Genomic DNA, 18,885 nt, shown 5'->3' on the forward strand with positions numbered 1-18,885 from the left:
CACAGGCCTTATTGACCCCTCCTCCCTTTTAAAAAATTTTCATGGTTTGGATGCCCCATAAGTTTTAAATAGGTTCATGATCCTATTAACACTATATGTGCAGGTGAGACAAAGTTGGGAAGGGCTGCTAATATGTAAGATGAAAGAATTAAAGATTGATAGATAACTGGGGAAATAAGGACAAAATATTACTTGTGGTCTTGTACAAGAATTAACTGCATAGCTACAGTACAAGAATGAAGGTGGGGGAAAAAAATGCTAATGGGCTTATTAGTTGATTGAACTAAATGAGGAAACAGCCTTAAAGAACTTACTTTGTTAGAAATGGCTTCTAGATTTCAGAGGTAAAAGTCTTATGGATCAATCTACACATGGGTTATTTTCAAGCCAGGGCATGTATAGAAAGATCACTTTGTAAACTGCAAAATACCGTAACAACTTTAGGTAGAAATTCCCAATTATAATGATAATACTAGGAATATTCCTAAACTGAAATTTGAAGTCTATAAGTGAGAATTAAAGAGTCAAGCTAACCAATGTATTTAAACAACGGCCTTCTCAAAACATAAAGGAATCAGAATTAGAATTACTCTACAGTTTCAATGTGTCTAGCAGAAAAATAAACAATGGAAGAATAAAGGAGGCAGAGTTTTCAGTGGAATGGATGGTTTTGTGAGATAGTGAGTTCTTGTCAAGAGGTATAAAGGAAAAGCTAGATGTCCACTTCGAAAGAATATAAAATGATTCTTGATTTGGATAAAAAGAAGTCATTAATACCATCAAGATCCCTCCCTATTGTAAAAGTCTGTTCTGATTAATTTATGTTAGGCAAACTTGACATCCAGTAAAAGGTCATATTTAAGGGTGTTAACATTATCTTTTTATATAGCATTGTCATTATATATGAGGTTTCTTCATTGGCCATGATATAATGGATAGTTTTTGTCTTAACTCGGGAAATCAACAACATAAAAGCTCTGGAGTTCCATTTATACATAATAATCTTATAGCTGTCTCAACACTAAACACAGCTTTCATTGCCAATCACATTATAAAACCGAAGGTATACTAGGCACTGCTCTAATTATCTTATCTGTTCAAGAGATTTCTACCCATCAAGGAACTATATATTGTTAACATAACACATTATGGACTTACGCATTCCTCCCCAAAACTGAGTTTCTTCAGAATGCAACTTTTTATTGATATACAAGAAAACCGCGAAATCTATTATTACCTTTTGCTTTTGACTTTCAACTACATGAATCTGAACTTCAGTCATATGTTCCTGGTAAAGTTTCTGAAGTCTGTCCAACTCCTGAGAAACAGTCTGCCAGAGTTGTACAGCCTGTGTTTTTTCCTATTAAACAAAAACAATTGAGAATTCATTAAATTATTACTAGGCTACTGCATAGTACAAATGTATCATAGTCTTTCATAGAATGAGTTCTTATATATAAATTCACACACAAAAGATTACATAAAGATAGTATAGTTGTAATAGTTTTGATATGAACTTAATAATTTAGAGAATAAACCTAAAGATGAAATTTCCTTATGTTGAAATTTTCTTTTTATTCAGATTTCATAGCTAAAATTAAACTCTTAAATCAGAGATATGGATTTAAACCATAGTCCTTGTTCCATAAGAAAGTGTAAGCATTAGAAACTACCAAAGAAGAAAACTGCTCCAGGTAAAATGAACGATTTTTTTTTTCTGACTGTCAAAGTAATAACTGTTTATTGTAGAAAATTAAGAAAATGATAGAAAAAAAAACACTTATAATTTTACCACCTGAAAAAATATTGCTAACATCAGGTATAATCATCTTTATGAATGTTAGATGTATTTATACTTAAAGATGTGATTTTAGGGGAGAATTTTGTAGTATTTTTAAACAAAATTGAAATCATATAGTGCAGTGCTTGTAATGTACTATTTTCACTTGACATTTTGTAATGAGAATTTTCTCAAGTCATTATTCTTTCAAAATTGCAATTCTCAAAGGGTTGTATGGGGATCCTTGAAGCAAAAATTATGTTCATAATAATATGAGGACATTATTTGCCTTTTCCACTCTTCTCATGAGTGTACAGTGGAGTTTTCCAAAGTTTAATGATGTGACATGTGATACTGTCATTACTCTGATGGCTACTGGAATGGATTCTTATGCTCCCATTGTTTTAAAATGTCTTAGTTTAATCTGTAATATGATAAGTTTTGATAGATATATAACCCACAAAAACACAAAGCTTTTTGTAGTCCTCAATAATTTTTAAGCATCCTGAGGGATCATGAGGGGACCATAAAGGTGTGGGTTTATTTCTGGGCTCTCTATTCTTTTCCACTGATCCATGCACCTATTCTGTGCCAGTACCATATTATTTTAATCATGGTAGCTTTGCAGTAGCTTGGAATCAGGAAACGTGATACTCCAGGATTTGTTCTTTTTTTCTCAAGATTGCTTTGGCTGTTCAGGGTCTTTTGTGGTTTATTTTAGCATTATTTGCTCTATTTTCATTGAAAAAACACTATTGCTATTTTGATGTACATTGCACTGAATCTGTGAGTTGCTTTGGCCAGAATGGCCATTTTGACAATATTAATTCTTCCCATTCACGAGCATGGGATAGCTTTCCATTTATTTGTGTCTTCTTTGTTTCATCACTGTCTTAGAGCTTTCAGAGTACAGATCTTTCACCTCTGGTTAGGTTTATTCCTAGGCATTTTATTCCTTTTGATGCAATTGTAAATGGAATTGTTTTCTTGATTTCTCTTTCTGCTACTTCATTGTTAGTATGTAGAAATGCAACAGATTTCTGTATATTGATTTTGTATCCTCCAACTTTACTGAATTCATTTATTAGTTCTAATAGTTTTTGAGTGGAGTCTTTAGGATTTTTCTCTATATAATACCATGTCATCTGCAAATAGTGACAGTTTTACTTTTTCATTACCAATTTGGATGGCTTTTATTTCTTTTTCTTTTGTGACTGCTGTAGCTAGGACTTCCACTACAGTGTTGATAAAAGTGACAGTGGGCATCCTTGTCTTGTTCATGATCTTAGAGGAAAAGTGTTCAGCTTTTGACCACTGGGTATATTGTGAGCTCTGGGTTTGTCATATATGTTCTTATGTTGAGATACATAATTTTATTCCTATTTTGTTTAGCTTTTATGAGGAATGGATATTGAATTTTGTCAAATGCTTTTTCAGCAGCTGTTGAGATGATTATATGGATTGAATCCTTCCTTTTACTAATGTGGTGCATCACACTGATTAACTTATGAATACTGTACCATCCTTGCATCCCTGGAATAAGTCCCACTTGATTGTGATGAATGATACTTTTGATGTATTTCTTAATTCAGTTTGCTAATATTTTGTTGAGGACTTTTACATCTATGTTCATCAGAGATATTGGTCTGTGCTTTTCTTTTTTTGTGTGTCTTTTTCTGGTTTTGGTATGAGAGTGATGCTGGCCTCATAGAATGAGTTCAGAAGTACTGTCTCTTCTAGTTTTTGAAATACTTTAAGAAGGATTAGTATTAGCTCTTCTTTAATTTCCTGGTAGAATTTACTTGTGTAGCCATCTGGTCCTGGACTTCTGTTTGTCTTAAATTTTTTGGTTTCCAATTCAATTTTGGTACTAGTAATCTGCCTGTTCAGATTTTCTGTTTCTTCCTGGGTCAGTTTTGGAAGATTATGTGTTTCTAGGAATTTATCCCCTTCTTCTTGTTTGTCCAACTTATTCGTATATATTTTTCATAGTATCCTCTCAGAATTCTTTGAATTTCTGTGGTGTTGGTTGTAATTTCTTTTTTGTTTTTAATTGTGTGTCCTCTTTTTTTCTTATTAAGTCTGGTGAAGAGTTTGTTTATTTTTGTTTATCTTCTGAAAGAACCAGATCTTGGTTTCATTTATTTTCTTTCTGAGTCTTTCTTTTCCTAGTCTCTGTTTCATTTATTTCCACTCTGATCTTTAATTATGTCCCTCTTTCTACTAACTTCGCATTTTGTTTGTTCTTTTTTCTAGTTCCTTTAGTTGTAAGGTTAGATTGTTTCTTTGAGATTGTTTTAGTTTCTTGAGGCAGGCCTGTATTGCTATGGACTTTCCTCTTAGAACCACTTTTCATGCATCCTACATATTTCGAACCACTGTGTTTCTGTTTTCATTTGTCTCCATGTATTGTTTGATTTCCTCTTTGATTTGTTCATTGATACTTTGATTATTCAGAAGTATGCTGCTTAGCCTTCATGTTTGCTTTTTTCTAACTTTTTTCTTATAATTGATTTCTAGTTTTGTATCTTTGTGATCTGAAAAGACACTTGAAATAATTTCAATCTTCTTAAATTTATTGAGACTTGCTTTGTGAGTTAATATGTGATCTATCCTGGATAATATTCCATGTGTTCTTAAGATGAATGTGTACTCCATTGATTTTGGGTGGGGTGTTCTGTATATATATTAAGCACATCTGCTCTTATGTGTCACTTAATGCCCTTATGTATTTTTTGTCTGGATGATCTATACACTGGTATTAAGTGGGGTGTTAAAGTCCTCTATTAGTATTGTTTTATTGTCAATTTCTCCTTTTAGTTTTGTTAGTATTTGCTTTATATTATTAGGTGCACCCATGTTGGGTGGATAGATATTTACAATTGTTATGGCCTCTTTTTGGACTGATCTCTTTATCATTATGTAACGACCTTCTTTGTCTCATTACTTTCTTCTGAAGTCTATTTTTATCTGATATAAATACTGTTACTCCTGCTTTTTCCTCCCTTTTATTTTCCTGAAATGTCTTTTTCCAACCCTTCACTTTGAGTCTATGTATGTCTTTAGATCTGAAATGAGTCTCCTGTAGGCAGTATATAGATCAGTCTTGTTTCTTTATCCATTCAGACATCCTAGGTCTTTTAATTGGAGCATTTAGTCCATTTATATTGAATTACCAAATGTATGTACTTATTGTCATTTTGCAAATTGTTTTCTGGTTGTTTTTGTAGTTTCTCTCTGTTCCTTTCTTCCTCTATTGTGATTTGATGATTTTCTTAGTGTTAACTTGAGTTCCTTTCTTTTTATTTTTTGTGTATCTATTATAGGCCTTTGGTTTGTTGTTACCATAAGGTTCACGTACAGCTTCCTATATATAACAATCTATAATAAGTTGACGGCCACTATTCAACATTTCCTGTAAGGCTGGTTTAGCAATGGTGAATTCTTTTAACCTTTGTTTATCTGGAAAACTTTTAATCTCTCTTCAATTCTGAATTATAACCTTGGTGGGTAGAGTATTCTTGCTGGTAGACTTCTCCCTTTCAGCACTGAATATTTCATACCACTCTCTCTGGCCTGTAAAGTTTTTGCTGAGAAATCTGCTGATAGCTTTATGAGTTTCCCTTATAGTTAGCTGTCTGCTTTTCTCTTGCTGCTTTCAAGATTTTTCTCTTTATCTTTTAGTATTTTAAATACTGTGTGTCTTGATGTGGAACTTCATGGGTTCATTTTGTTAGGGGCTTGCCACACTTCCAGGACTTGGATGTCTACAGCCTTTCCCAGTTGGTGAAGTTTTTAGTTATTATTTCTTCAAATAGATTTTCTACCCTTTTTTCTCTCCTCCTTCTGGGACCCCTATTATGCAAGTATTATTTTGTTTGGAGTTGTCACAGGACTCTCAGCATCTTCTCATTTTGAGATTCTCTTCTTCAGCTTGGTTACTTAGCACTACCCAATCTTACAGCTTTCTGATTGGTTCTCTGAAATCTGTAGTCTACTAACTATTCATTCCCTCTATTGCATTTTTCATGTTGGTTATTGTTTTCTTCAGCTCTGAAGTGCTCTTTGTCATATTTTCTCTATCTTTGTTGGAGTCCTCCCTGAGATTATCTACTGTTTTCCTCAGTTCATTGAATATCTTTATGACCACTACTTTGAATTCTTTATCAGATAAATTGCTTATCTCCATTTAATTTAGCATTTTTTCTGGTATTTTGTCTTGTTGTTTTGCTTGAATATTCCTCTGCCACCTTATTTCATCTGGGTCTCTGTTTCTTCCTTTGTATTAGATGTATCAGCTAGTTGATGCTTCCTGGTCTTGAAAGTAGTAGCTTTATGTAGTAGGCATCTTGTGGTGCTCAGATCAAAATTCCTCTGCTTGCTAAAGCCTGATTCTCTATTGTAGTTGAGCCATGGCTGCTATCAGTGGGCTGTGGGCAGGACTCACCTTTCTGCCTGTCTGCCAGTAATGGTGAATCCCCACAGCTAGCCTCAGCATGCCCTTTGTAGGACATCTGACCTTTCTACTGTTATTTTTTGTGGGTGGGATTGCCCTCTGCCTGTCCCTCAGCAATGGCTGACTGCTCCTGGGTCTAATGTACTGTGTGGGGCAGATAGGCAGGGAAATGCCAAGCTGAGCAGCAGGATAGGTGTTGAGTTTCAGAGCTGGCTCCCACAAGCATCTGGCCAACTGTATCAGAGAGGGATGGAAAGGTGTTGTTCACCTACCCTTTCTCCTCTGCAAAGAGCTCCCTCAGATCTCAGTACCTCCAGCACATTTCCTAAGGCTAGCAGATCACTCAAACTGTTGTGGTGGGTTTTAGGGGGACTGACAGAGCATGCCAGTCCACAGTGACCTGAGTCTCAGTCCCTGACTGTGTTCCAACTCTTCCTGGTATCCAGCCCCATTAATCACCAAAGCCCAATGCAATGGGGACTTATCTTCCCAGAACAGATCCCCAAGGCCAGGTGGGCCAGATTCTTAAACATGTATCCCCTTCCCTACTCCATTCCTCTCCTTCCCACTGTGGGCTGGGACAGGGGAAGGGCTTGGAGCATGACTGATCACAGCTCTGCCCCCTTTACCCTTCTCAATGTGGTCCTCTTCTTCTCCAGGTGTGTGATAAAAAAAAGATGATGATAAAAATAAGAGGTAAATTGATTAACTTACATATGTACTAGACATTTTACTTAGTGCTGCATGAGAATTAAGAATTTTTAATTACCATAGTAACTCCATATGATAATTATTATTATCTCAATATATAAATGAGGAAAGTGAGGTACAAAGAAGTTTCCCAAGGTCACTGAGCTAGAAAGCAGAATAGGGAGCAAACTCAAGATGTTTGACTAGAAGGTTCTGCCAAACCCTGGGTGTTTCATGAAAGCAGGAACCAATATTCTCCACAGTGTCCTCAACACTTAGCACAATGCCTGATATATAGTCACCTAGCAAATATTTATGAAATGAATGAAGATACTTGAATCAAACTCTCCATGCTTATTACTTTGGTAAAATATTATATAGTAAAGAACCCCCCTTTTTCTCTCAATTTCCTACTATAAATTGTATTTAGCTTTTATCTGTTCAGTTTGGATATTTAACTAGTCTTCATGTATACATACACAAAGGTCTTTCAATCTAGCGGTGGATACCAAAACAGTTATAAGTGTTTTATCAGACCTTTAAAAAACAAAATAAACAAACATGTATGTATTAGAAATAAGCAAAATTAACATTTGAAACTATTGTTTTATGGACTAATAACATTTTCTATTATTTATACTTTATAAAACTGACCACATTCTCATTCAGTTAAAATTTTATATTTATATACAGAGTACATTATAGATTTTGTCAGAAAATTTTTTATAGCTAATCTGCTTTTTCCTTTTTGACTGCTCAAACTTACACCTCACCAAATTTATGAAATGACTGATTCAAAATACAATAAAAAAGTAGGACCATCTTCAGGGACATAATATGAGACCAAATAAGATACAGATGGAGAAAGGCAAAGAAAAGGGAAGATAAAAGGAGAAAGGGTTGAGGAAGAAGAGGAAAAGCATAGTTTAAAAAAAAAAAGCGTAATTTTCAAGATTTAATCAAATTTATCACTGGAAAGTAGAATAATAAAAGTACTATAGAGAGATGTATTTTAGAGATAGGGTTCTTTTCTGTTGTATTTTGAAACTACAAGTCTCATCTAGTTTTGTACTCCACTTTCTTTTTTCAATTTGATTTTTTTCAGTTTTACTTAGGTATGATTGGCAAATAATCATTGTATATATTAAAATATAGAGGAGAGGGTTCTTTTACATATGGTCTATCACAGTCTTTTTCAGGAGTAGTAACAAATTGTACCCAGATTTTAATATCTGATTAGAAAGCATTTATAAGTCTAAATTAATTTATATTTATTTCTATGTAAACATTTATAAATCCTTCCTGATAATACTAGTCTGAAACACAATAAATAATATGTTTTTGTTGTTATTCTTTTTCTCTATAACTTTTTCAAATTTTCCCTTTAGACATTTAAAAAAAAAGTCAGTGTTAAATACACACTCCTTATCAAAGTAAATATAGCATACCTGATAAAGTATCACTTTTATAAGTAAAGAATTCTAAAATCAGACTTCCAAGAATTGAAAAATATGATTTTTCATACATAACTATCAAATAAAAATTGTATAAAGAATTTTGAATCACTATTTATAAAGAAGGGAACTGAGGCACACAGAAAGTAGAAGAATCGGGAATCAAATTCATACAAGATATAAGATATGTAGAATTTAAGATTTAAAATTTAAAATAAAATTCAACTATGTATAATCACAAAAAATTATAGTGTTGCAAACAGGATATATATATATATATATATATATATATATACTATAGCTTCTCAAATATCTCAATTACTAAGAAGGAGGAAAAAAGGAGAAAAAGTATAATTCTAGAGGAAGTGTAACTTTAGAAAAATATATGTATAATCTTTAAACACTGAAGAAAATAGTACCAGAAGAAAACAGAAAAATGAAAAATGTAAATACAGGTGAGTGGATAATTGACAATTTTTTTCTTTAAAACTTTTTTTTGGTACTAAAATATTTTTAAAAGACATAAAAATCATGTTGAAAACTTTATGATTCAATTAAAAAATATACTTCGCAGAGATATTTAAACCAAACAGTGAGGGTATATATTATACATTTTTTTTACCTTTTAATAATTCATATGAATTATAGAAAATCACTAAGTGTTAGTCTTGTTACTCTGTTATTATTATTCATAAATAATGATTAACACAGATTTTTAAAAACTTTATTTAGGATGTAATTAAAAAAATATGTATGTCACTCACTTGATTGGCTACTTGTAATTGCTCTTGAAGATTCCTGACTGTTTCATCATCTGCACACATATCATTTCCCATCTCTGTGCCAAAGGGAAGGGATTCCAATTGCTTTTCAACAGCATCTTTTAATTCACTGTGCAACCTTTGGAACAAACAACACAATAATTATCTAAATTCGTTTTAGTAGCAGAAATTACTGTTTCAGGGTTCAAAATAAACATTTGGGTCAAAAATCATTCTTCACATGAAAATAATTTTTAAGTAATCTCAAAAATTAGAAGTGTTTAATCACCATTAAATATTGTGCAATAAGAGTCAAAACAACTATTTCAGATTGGTCAGTATTCAATTGGTTATAATCAATTCAAGTATAATTCAGTTTCTCCTAGGGAGATTTAAATTTTTCAAAAAGGGGAAATTTGAGATACTATGCCTTATTAATTGGTGAAAAAAGCCATTCAAAAAAGAATTTAAAATATGATAGTGGTTTCATCTAGTCAATTAAGTGGAAATAGGATATTAAATCTTGCAGAATTTTGTTTTCTTCATTGTGTTTCATAAAACTCATTTTGACTTCTTACTAGTTTCAATTAATTAACAGAGTAGACTAAAACTTGCTGGTCATCAAATCAAGACTAGTGAGGCTTCATTTTTCAGCCTATTCTTACATAAGCTTGATCATAACTCTAAAAGCCATAAATTCAATTTTAATCTTAACATTATATTACTATATCACACTTTAAAACAACTACCAAGAAAAAAAAAAGGCAGAGGAAGGTACATCTTAAAAGACTGATTAACGTAAAATGATACAAACCTACAAGGAAAAATATCAGAAAAACTTGAAAATATGTAATACATATAATTATAATCAGAAAATATTATTTATAATAAGCACATCTCAAGGTAAAAATTTCCCAAGGAAATTGTATCCATCTTTCTAAAACAAAGAGGACAATTATCTATTGATACTACAAATCTCCTTTGAAACTAGAAAAATTCAATCTTAATTTTCAGAATATACTTACTGAAAAAATGTTCACATAATACAGTAAAACTTAACAAGATAATTAATTACCTTAGAGAAAACAAAAAATTAATGTATTCCCTAAGGCATGGACAGGGCTTGTTAATTATTCCCTAATTAAAAATGTTTAAAGTTCTGAAAGTATCAATAAAGGTTATTTCCAAATACAGTATTTTAAAAATATTTACCTTTCCTGAAATAAAATGATGTTTGCTGAAGAAAAAAATGTCCAACACATAAATATAACTTGAGTTTTTAAAAAGACAACCCAAGTTCCAGAGAATTCAAATACATAATAAGCAAGTCAAAATGCAAGAACCACAGGAAAATAAAAAGGAAGAAGTTCTGTCACATTTGTGTTGATAGTAAGAGGAGAAATCATATAAAGACTTGTAGAATAAACAATGTTATCCTTATAACAAGTCTTATAGTAAGTCTAGTAGCACCATACTTGTCTGCATAGCTGCTTTTTCTGTTATCACAATTGACCAACTGATCTCTATTTCCTAGTGCAAATTCTAGTAAAAGTCAATCTTATTATTTTAACTAATTGCAGAACTGATTTGCTGAGAGAACTGATACATAGGCCAAAGTTAGGAAAATGGACAATCTTAAGCAGCTAGATCAACTGCTGGTTCCAAGGTCACACATCTTCATCTGAGATCCTGGGTAGGTGGTTACTGCCAGAGCTATTGTCTGCAGGACCACCCTGCCTTAGTTTTGATAGAAGCAGCTGCCAGAATTATCTACTCTAGAGCCTCACTACACTAGCTAGAGTCTCATCCACAAAGTATATCCTCAGATACTGCTTTTTCTCCTACTTACCTCCTAATTTAGGTCTCTTGTAAGTGTTTATCATTAACAGAACCTAATTCATATCCTGAACTAGATTTTAGTTTTCCAGTCTCTGCAGTACAGGAAGGCATACAAAAAGGCGACTGGAACAAATGTTAAGTCAGTCTACCATATCTGCCTCAACCTGTTACTATAATTTCACAATTTTATTAAATATGACCCAACATAATAAAATAAAAGCACAAAAGAGTTATTTATTTCTATGAAACCTAAACTGAATATGAAAGGCTCAATAAAGATGAGTCATTAAATAAATGCCGGTGAATTAGAGGTAGATAAAATAATTATAAAGAGTCATGAAAATTATATATTGACATAGTATCAAAAGGAGATCAAAAGGATGTCTAAGTTTTCACTCTTCAAATAAACTGAAATCACAAATTATAAGGAATGAATTATACTAACATGGTTTATGTATTAAAGATAATAAAGAACTATAACTAGCAGGCTTACTCAAAGTAAGCATTATATAAAAAATTAAATGCACATGTATATTAAGTCAATGTCAAAAATGTATTAAGTATATATTTTTATGATTATCTATTTTACTGACTTTCAATCTATAGACCATCTACTAATCTAGAAGTTAAGAACACTTCTATATATTATGCTAGGTACAATGTGACAAAAAAGTAACAGCATTTCTGACCTCTTAGTGTTGACTATTTCATTGAAGAAAATATATTTCTGATGAAAGCTTTTTTTAAAAAACAATTGTCCTAGTAATACAATATAGTAGCTTTACATTCCTTACTATATACAGCTATGCTTTTGAAGTTATTATTTATGGTTTTATTATTTTTCTGTCTTAACACTTGCAGTATCACTTCAAAAGATATTTAAAAAGAGCACTTAGTATAATCATAAAAATATGAAAATAAAACTGAAATCATCTTGTCCAAATCCCTCATTTTAGAGATTAAGAAACTGAATTCCAGATAGATCAAAGTATTAAAACTAGGAAAATAATCCAGCCAGTAATTGCAGTAGTGAAAATATAACCAATTTTAACAAATAGGATATAGAAATTTGAAAAGATGACTTTTTAAAAGTTTTGATCTTTTAGGTAATAAAGATGAACTAAACACAATTCTAGCCCATATTTCTTTGAATTAAAATTTTCATTGACAGTAAGATGCATCATTCTTTTACATACAATTAAAAAGAAAAATTGCTGCATATTAAACATTGATATGCTATATGCTATTGCTAAATCTCAATTTTAAAGATTTTAAAATGAAGGGGTGTAGTGTTAGTGAATCATAAAATCAATTAAACAAGAGAAAAGAGAGAATAAGACAAATACATATAATTAGAAACATTCTAGGTAACTGCCTTGTACAACTTCTGTGCATGCATGCCCGTACCTGACAGACTTAATTTACCCTTTAAGTCCAAGCCGCCTTGGAGAAGGTATCCACACCACTGTCATGATGCAGAGCATTTCTCTTTGGGATTAATACAGAACTTCCTATTAACTAAAACTGTTGTCCCTTTCTTATGACCTTTCTATGAATCATAGATATTCTTTCCAGAACAACCTGGAATTTTCCATTTCTACAGTACAACTAGATGTAACCCTTCTAAAGTTAAAGTGTACCCCCTCCACTGTTTAAAATACCTAAAAGCTCCTTCTAAAGTTAAAGTGCACCCCCTCCATTGTTTAAATTACCTAAAAGCTCCCTATGCCATCTCTAGGAGGAGTTTAGTTTCCTTTGCAGAGCATATAAGACCCTATATCATCTGGTCCCTGCCTGCCATCTTAGTCTCATCGTGCATAATCCCCCTACATTCATTCATATGCTGAGATATAGCTACATAAAATGATCTGTTGTTTATTAAATACATGATATGTCAGTTGATGAATCACTCATTCTTAAAGACTCTGATCAAATTTCATCCTCACTGTAAAAGAAGGCATTATGTACATAAAATGTGGAGGAGGGGCAGTAAAAAAATTACTGTTAGAATGCATTCAAACATAAGTGACCATTAACACAGACTGCTATATATGTAGGATGTCATATACGAATTTCATTGTTCCACAAACCAAAGCCTATATATAATACACAAAAAAATCAAGAGAAAGGAATACAACCATAACACTAAAGAAAGCCATCATGTACAAGGCAGAGGGCAAGAGAAGAAGAAAGGATCAGACAAACACAACTGAAAAACACTTAACAAAATGTTATAAGTACATACTTATCAATAGTTACTTTTAATGTAAATGGACTATATGTTCCAATCAAAAGATACAAGGTGACTGACTGGATTAAAAAACAAGACTTTCTATATGCTGCCTACAAGAGACTCACCTCAGATCTAAAGACACACACGGACTGAAACAGAAGGGATGGAAAGAGATACTCCATACAAACAGAATTGAAAAAAAAAAAACTGGAATAGAAGCATCTATACCAGACAAAATATGAATGTATAGATTATCCAGACAGAGAATCAATAAAGAAACAGAGGCTTTGAACAACACAGTAGACCAAAAGCACTTAATAGATATATACAGAACACTCCATCCCAAAACAACAGAATACATATTCTTTTCAAGTGCACATGGAATATTCTCCAGAATAGTAACTTGTCCAAGGTCACATAGTTAGCAAGTAATGGAACCAGAAGGCAAACAGGAAATCAAGCCACAGAGTCCACACTCATAACCAGTATGCAATATGTATAAGATATCAAATAACAAAAATAAAAGTTACCTAAGATGACAATAAAATAATCAATAGTTATTTGTTCTAATAGTTGTTCTATCTAATACTTATTCTATTCAGTAATATCTATGTGAGCAACTATTCTTGGAAGTAGCTGTCAGCATCTTTTTTCTCTCTAAAAGTAGCAACTATTCTTATTATAGACACTTGGGCTTTCTCCTACAGGTACTTCTCTCTTCTAATTAATTCATACCATAACTCTAATAAATACCTTTCATTTTCCTTGATGACATTTTCAAGTTGTAGTTTCATCTCACCCATTTGTTTCTGAAAGAACAAAATATGATTGTATAAATATATTTTCCAGACAATCAAATCTGTATTAAGTAGTCCATTCATATGCAAGCAGTCAGAGTCCAGAGACTTGTCTACAGATAGGAAATAATTATTTTTTACTTCTAACTAGTAATACTAAACATAGATATTTTAATGATGCACAAAACATAATAAAGCATTCATTTTGAATAGAATATAAAAATTAACACATAAAGAAAGATTTATAAATGTAATTCCTGTGACATATAGATGTTTATAGAAATATATATAAATAAAAGACATTCATCAGTATGTCACTGTAACAAATACCTGATGATCCTCATACCTTGAATATATATCTCAATTCACCTTAGGTTAGGTAAAGCCCATGTAAGTGCTTGTATTTTAAAAAGTAAAATATTAATGGTGAAAATGGAAAGAGGTCTTTAGCAGCAATTCACTCAGTCTTTGATTCACCACCTTTATTAACTGTGTGAACTGTCCGGATTATAGAAGGCTGCTATGGTAAACCAACATGGTCATTAACATATACTGTAATAGGAGAGATGATTTAAAAAATCACTAAAATAGCAAATAAGAATAAAATATATAGTTTAAAGGGAATGAAATACAAATATGATTAATTCTCTCTGAGAAGATAAAGGGATTGTAGAATTTCAACAGGAAAGGAAGGGCATTTCAAGTAGGGAGAAATATGAGTAAAAGCAGAGGCAAAGAATACTAGATAACATAGGCCAAGTAGCTGGCTCTCAATAAGAGTAAATGGGATGGTGGAAGCAGGAAGGAAGCCAGTAAAATCACACTAAAAACGAAATTGCAACAACTTATGATATGTCCATTAGTCTTTCTTGGGTGTCATGAGCTAAAGGAGAGAAGCCAGGCCTGGAACGAACAGGTGGAACAGGCAGTGCTCCAAGCTTTTCTCTTTCCCTGTCAACCAGAAAAAGTCAAGGCAGCTTGGTTTAGGGTATGTGTTTGACAGCCAATTCTAACTACAAAGCTGGCTTGAAAGGTGAACTTTGCCTAGGTCCCTCCTGTGGATGAATCACAATTAAATCAAAATGGATGAATTCACTACCAGGTACCAGTTAATTGAGAACTGACCATACATGGAGTGATGCAATGAGAAGTAAAATTTGAAATGCAGGTGGCAGATCTTGAATGCCCTGCTAACCAAGAGGTTTGAATTTTATGTAGCAATTATCCCCATTTTGAAATTTAAAAAATGATCATTAAAAGTTGCAAAAATGTCAGTCTATCTTGAAAAATATATATTACTCAAATAATTCATATTTTTATATATTATATTATATGTATATATGTATTAGGTAGAATTAAAGGTGAATCATTACAGTGACACTAAAGATTCTTTACTGTAGAATATTTCAAAATATTTAATAGTTGGAAGGAAATGAAATCTCAATAGTATTTCTCACATCATCAAATTTTCTATTATTTTTACATTTTCTGGAAAAAAGCTTTCATATGGAGAATTATAGTGATACTTTTTTTGCTTTCAGGATATACTATTTTTTGACTGGATCAAGATAAATCACAAGAACTTGTTCTAATCAGTAATATCTATGTGAGCAACTATTCTTGGAAGTAGCTGTCAGCATCTTTTTTCTCTCTAAAAGTAGCAACTATTCTTATTATAGACACTTGGGCTTTCTCCTACAGGTACTTCTCTCTTCTAATTAATTCAGTAGTCACTCTTAGACTGAGAATGTCAAATGGAAAAATGAAGTTAAACACCTTATTAAATAGCTGATTAAAGAGATATATGAATTAGATTATAAGAAATTAAAAAATTTAGAACAGTTTAATTCAATATTACTAGCTATTCCCTTGTATAATAATCAAACCACACAATATGTCATTATAGCAATTTTGAGAGAGAGAGAATTCAGCAGAAACTTTAGACTCACAATCCTAAAAATGAAAGCATAATAATGCCATTTGGGCAAAAGAGCATTCTGTTGTTCTTTGTCAATTAGAAAGATTAAAAGACATTACTATGCTTGGCTCAAACTTAAATGACCACAGGATAAAGAAAAAACTTAAATGACCACAGGATAAAGAAAGCACAAAGTAAAGACCAGGAAAACAATTAAATAACTGATGATAAAACAGAAACTGCAGTTTAAAGAAATGCTTACTTTTGAAATTTGGGTCTATAGGATTACGTTAAAAGTTTATATATTAGAGGATTAACCTTAGAAATGAAAGTATAAATAATTTCAAGTGTAACAGAACAACCCAACTTTATTCTTAGAAGACATAAGCATTATGTGTTGTTTTAGTAAAGGTATCGATCAGTCCACTAATTTATAAGTAGGAGATTATTAAACTAGATCTAATCATCTTGTTCCAATAAACTCTGGTATTTATTCATTCATCAAAAATTGAGGGCTTACTATGTGCTAAATTTGAATGCATATGGTAGGATCTTTTGCTGGCCATGCATGAAGAGAAGAGAAAGAGAGATATAAATAAAGTTCTAAGTGTCTGCCACTTCTATAGCCCTATTATGAGGAAATCAGACTCAAGGGGTTGTTTTTAAAAATGTTGTTACAATTTCTTCCATTTGCATTAAATTAGTCAATCCTGCTGCTCTTATCATAAGTGAATTGATTCAGGGATTGGTATCTAAGCCAAACACAAAATAAATATATTCAAACTCTAAGAGAGGTCATCACCTCCTCATGGGTTTAGCTTGAGACATTCAGCCTTTACTTTAGAAATGCGTTTATTGTATGGTTAACCAACAATCAGAAAGGTCAAAATTTGGCAGGGGTGGATGATAAAAAACATTTTCAAATCAAAGAAACAGATTATAAATATTAGGCATACTCTAAAACTATAGCTCACTGAAACTCATATTGTATCCTGAACAATGCTGTGTTATTATTCTAGTTTTCTATGAGCCTACTACATATCCTACCCTAGTCTTATAAATTCTGGGATCCAAAAGCTTTCTCAGTTTCTACACTCCCTTCACTCCTAAAATAAACCTCATTACTAGGCGCATTTCAGACGAAAGTGCCACAGCTTATGCCTATATTAGAAGTGAATCAAAAGCATCTAAAATCTGATTTATGTAATATTTGAAATCGGAGGAAAAATACATTTTCCAAATCATGGGAAATACAGGTAGAATGAGGGTAAAGAGAAAGGTCTGAAAGGATATAAGATGATTTTGAGTTTTCCTGGGAGTAAAAATAAAGATGTAAACAAATAATAATTAAATGAAGAGATTGAAACATCAAGAGATGCTCCTGTGAGATACAGAAGCAAGGAAGCACTGTATTAAAAACAAAACCAAAGATAGGCTTTAAACACACACACAGCCAAGAATTGATTAGTTATAGCTAAATATTTTCTTCCTCATCAATTTTTCTGAAAATAAAGGGAGTCTATTTTTTTATAAGAAAATCTTACAAAAAAGCTTGATAACTATGATTTCATACCTGATAATACTGCAGTTGACCACTTAGCTCTTCCAGATGCTTATCATATTCAGTAATAAGAGGAGCTAAAAAGCTTAAGTAAAAATACAAAATTAAAAAGATGGCATATTCTTTTTAATCTAGTTTAATAAATATGTAACAGTGAAATAAACTGCACTAACAAGAGGGAAGCAAAGTCACCCCAGTTGAGATTCACTCCTATAGACTACAATACTGACTTTTTTTTTGGTCAATTCAATGACAGATCATTTATACCAAATTATAGCATACATAAAATAAACATTCCTAATACTAAAGGGATTATTTTAACAATGATTAAATATAATTAAGAAAATAATATTTTCCTGGTAACTCAACTGTATTACCTTTGGTTAACTACTGAGTTTTCTAATGTGCCATCTCCATCCCCTTTGAAGACAGCTTTCTGTAACAGAGAATATTGCATGTTAAAATGTTTTCTCATATCACCTTAGCCAAAATTGACAGTAGTTTAAAATTAAACACAATTAAAAATTTTATAACCTTAGAAAATGTAATAATGCAATTTTAAAAGAGAGAGAAAAAAATAATCATCTAAATTGATGAAAATGTATTTGGTAAATTTTAACATCCAAACAAAATAAAAATTCTTGGCAAACTAGAAATAGGAAGAACTTTATCAATTTGATAAATACATCAATTACTCTTCACGGTGAAACATCATAAGCATTGCATTAAATTCAGTAATAAGGCTTCTCAATATCACTTAAAATTCAACACTGTACTAGAGGTTCTATTCAAAGCAATCTGTTGTAGAGGTAGGGGATCAGAGGTTTAAAGGTTGATAAGGAAGATGCAGTACTATTATTATTTACAGACAATTTGACCATTTATCTTATATAAGGTAAATGGAAAACTCTTATTATCTACCAATTATTAGGACTAATAAGAGAATACACTAAATCATCAGGTAGAAGATCAACATTAAAAAAGTAGCTTTCCCAAATACCAGCAATAATTGGAAAATGTAACAGGAAACTATTCACTACTGTAACAAAAGGTAGTATTTGAGAATAAAACAAACAAAAATAGTCACAACTTTATTAAAAAATTAACTTTACTGAAGGACATAAAAGAACTAAATAATCAGGATACTATAACATATTCCTGGCTGTGAGGAACAGTGTATCAATTCTCTAAAATTCACTGAAAATGCAGTGTAATTCCAAAAAATTCCAATAGAATAATTTATGAAACTTGATCTTAAACAGGTAATCAAGTTCCTATGAATGAGTAAATGATGTGCAAGAATAGCTAAAATAATCTTGAAAAAAAGAAAGAAAAAAGAGGAAAGGACTTGTCCTTTTATATATCAAAACACTGTGATATTAGAGTAATTAAAACA

The 18,885-nt window shown here is 31.7% G+C and overlaps 1 protein-coding gene across 7 annotated transcripts in view; it reads right to left on the reverse strand.

Annotated features, from left to right (window-relative positions):
• SCLT1 (sodium channel and clathrin linker 1) overlaps positions 1-18,885 on the reverse strand; it is a 200,934-nt gene that overhangs the window by 140,074 nt on the left and 41,975 nt on the right. For all 7 annotated transcript variants that reach the window (XR_005028388.2, XR_005028387.2, XM_036903384.2 and 4 more), the window contains exons 3-7: positions 17,867-17,925; positions 17,502-17,574; positions 13,967-14,022; positions 9,145-9,280; positions 1,238-1,360 (exon numbers count right to left, since the gene is read on the reverse strand). Coding sequence is in view for 5 of the 7 variants with exons in the window: in XM_036903384.2 (XP_036759279.1) it covers positions 1,238-1,360; positions 9,145-9,280; positions 13,967-14,022; positions 17,502-17,574; positions 17,867-17,925 (447 nt within the window). In the remaining 2 variants the exon portion in view is untranslated. The remainder of the gene's footprint in view (positions 1-1,237; positions 1,361-9,144; positions 9,281-13,966; positions 14,023-17,501; positions 17,575-17,866; positions 17,926-18,885) is intronic.

Source organism: Manis pentadactyla, chromosome 5, assembly GCF_030020395.1.
Source record: "Manis pentadactyla isolate mManPen7 chromosome 5, mManPen7.hap1, whole genome shotgun sequence".
NCBI classification, from domain to species: Eukaryota; Metazoa; Chordata; class Mammalia; order Pholidota; family Manidae; genus Manis; species Manis pentadactyla.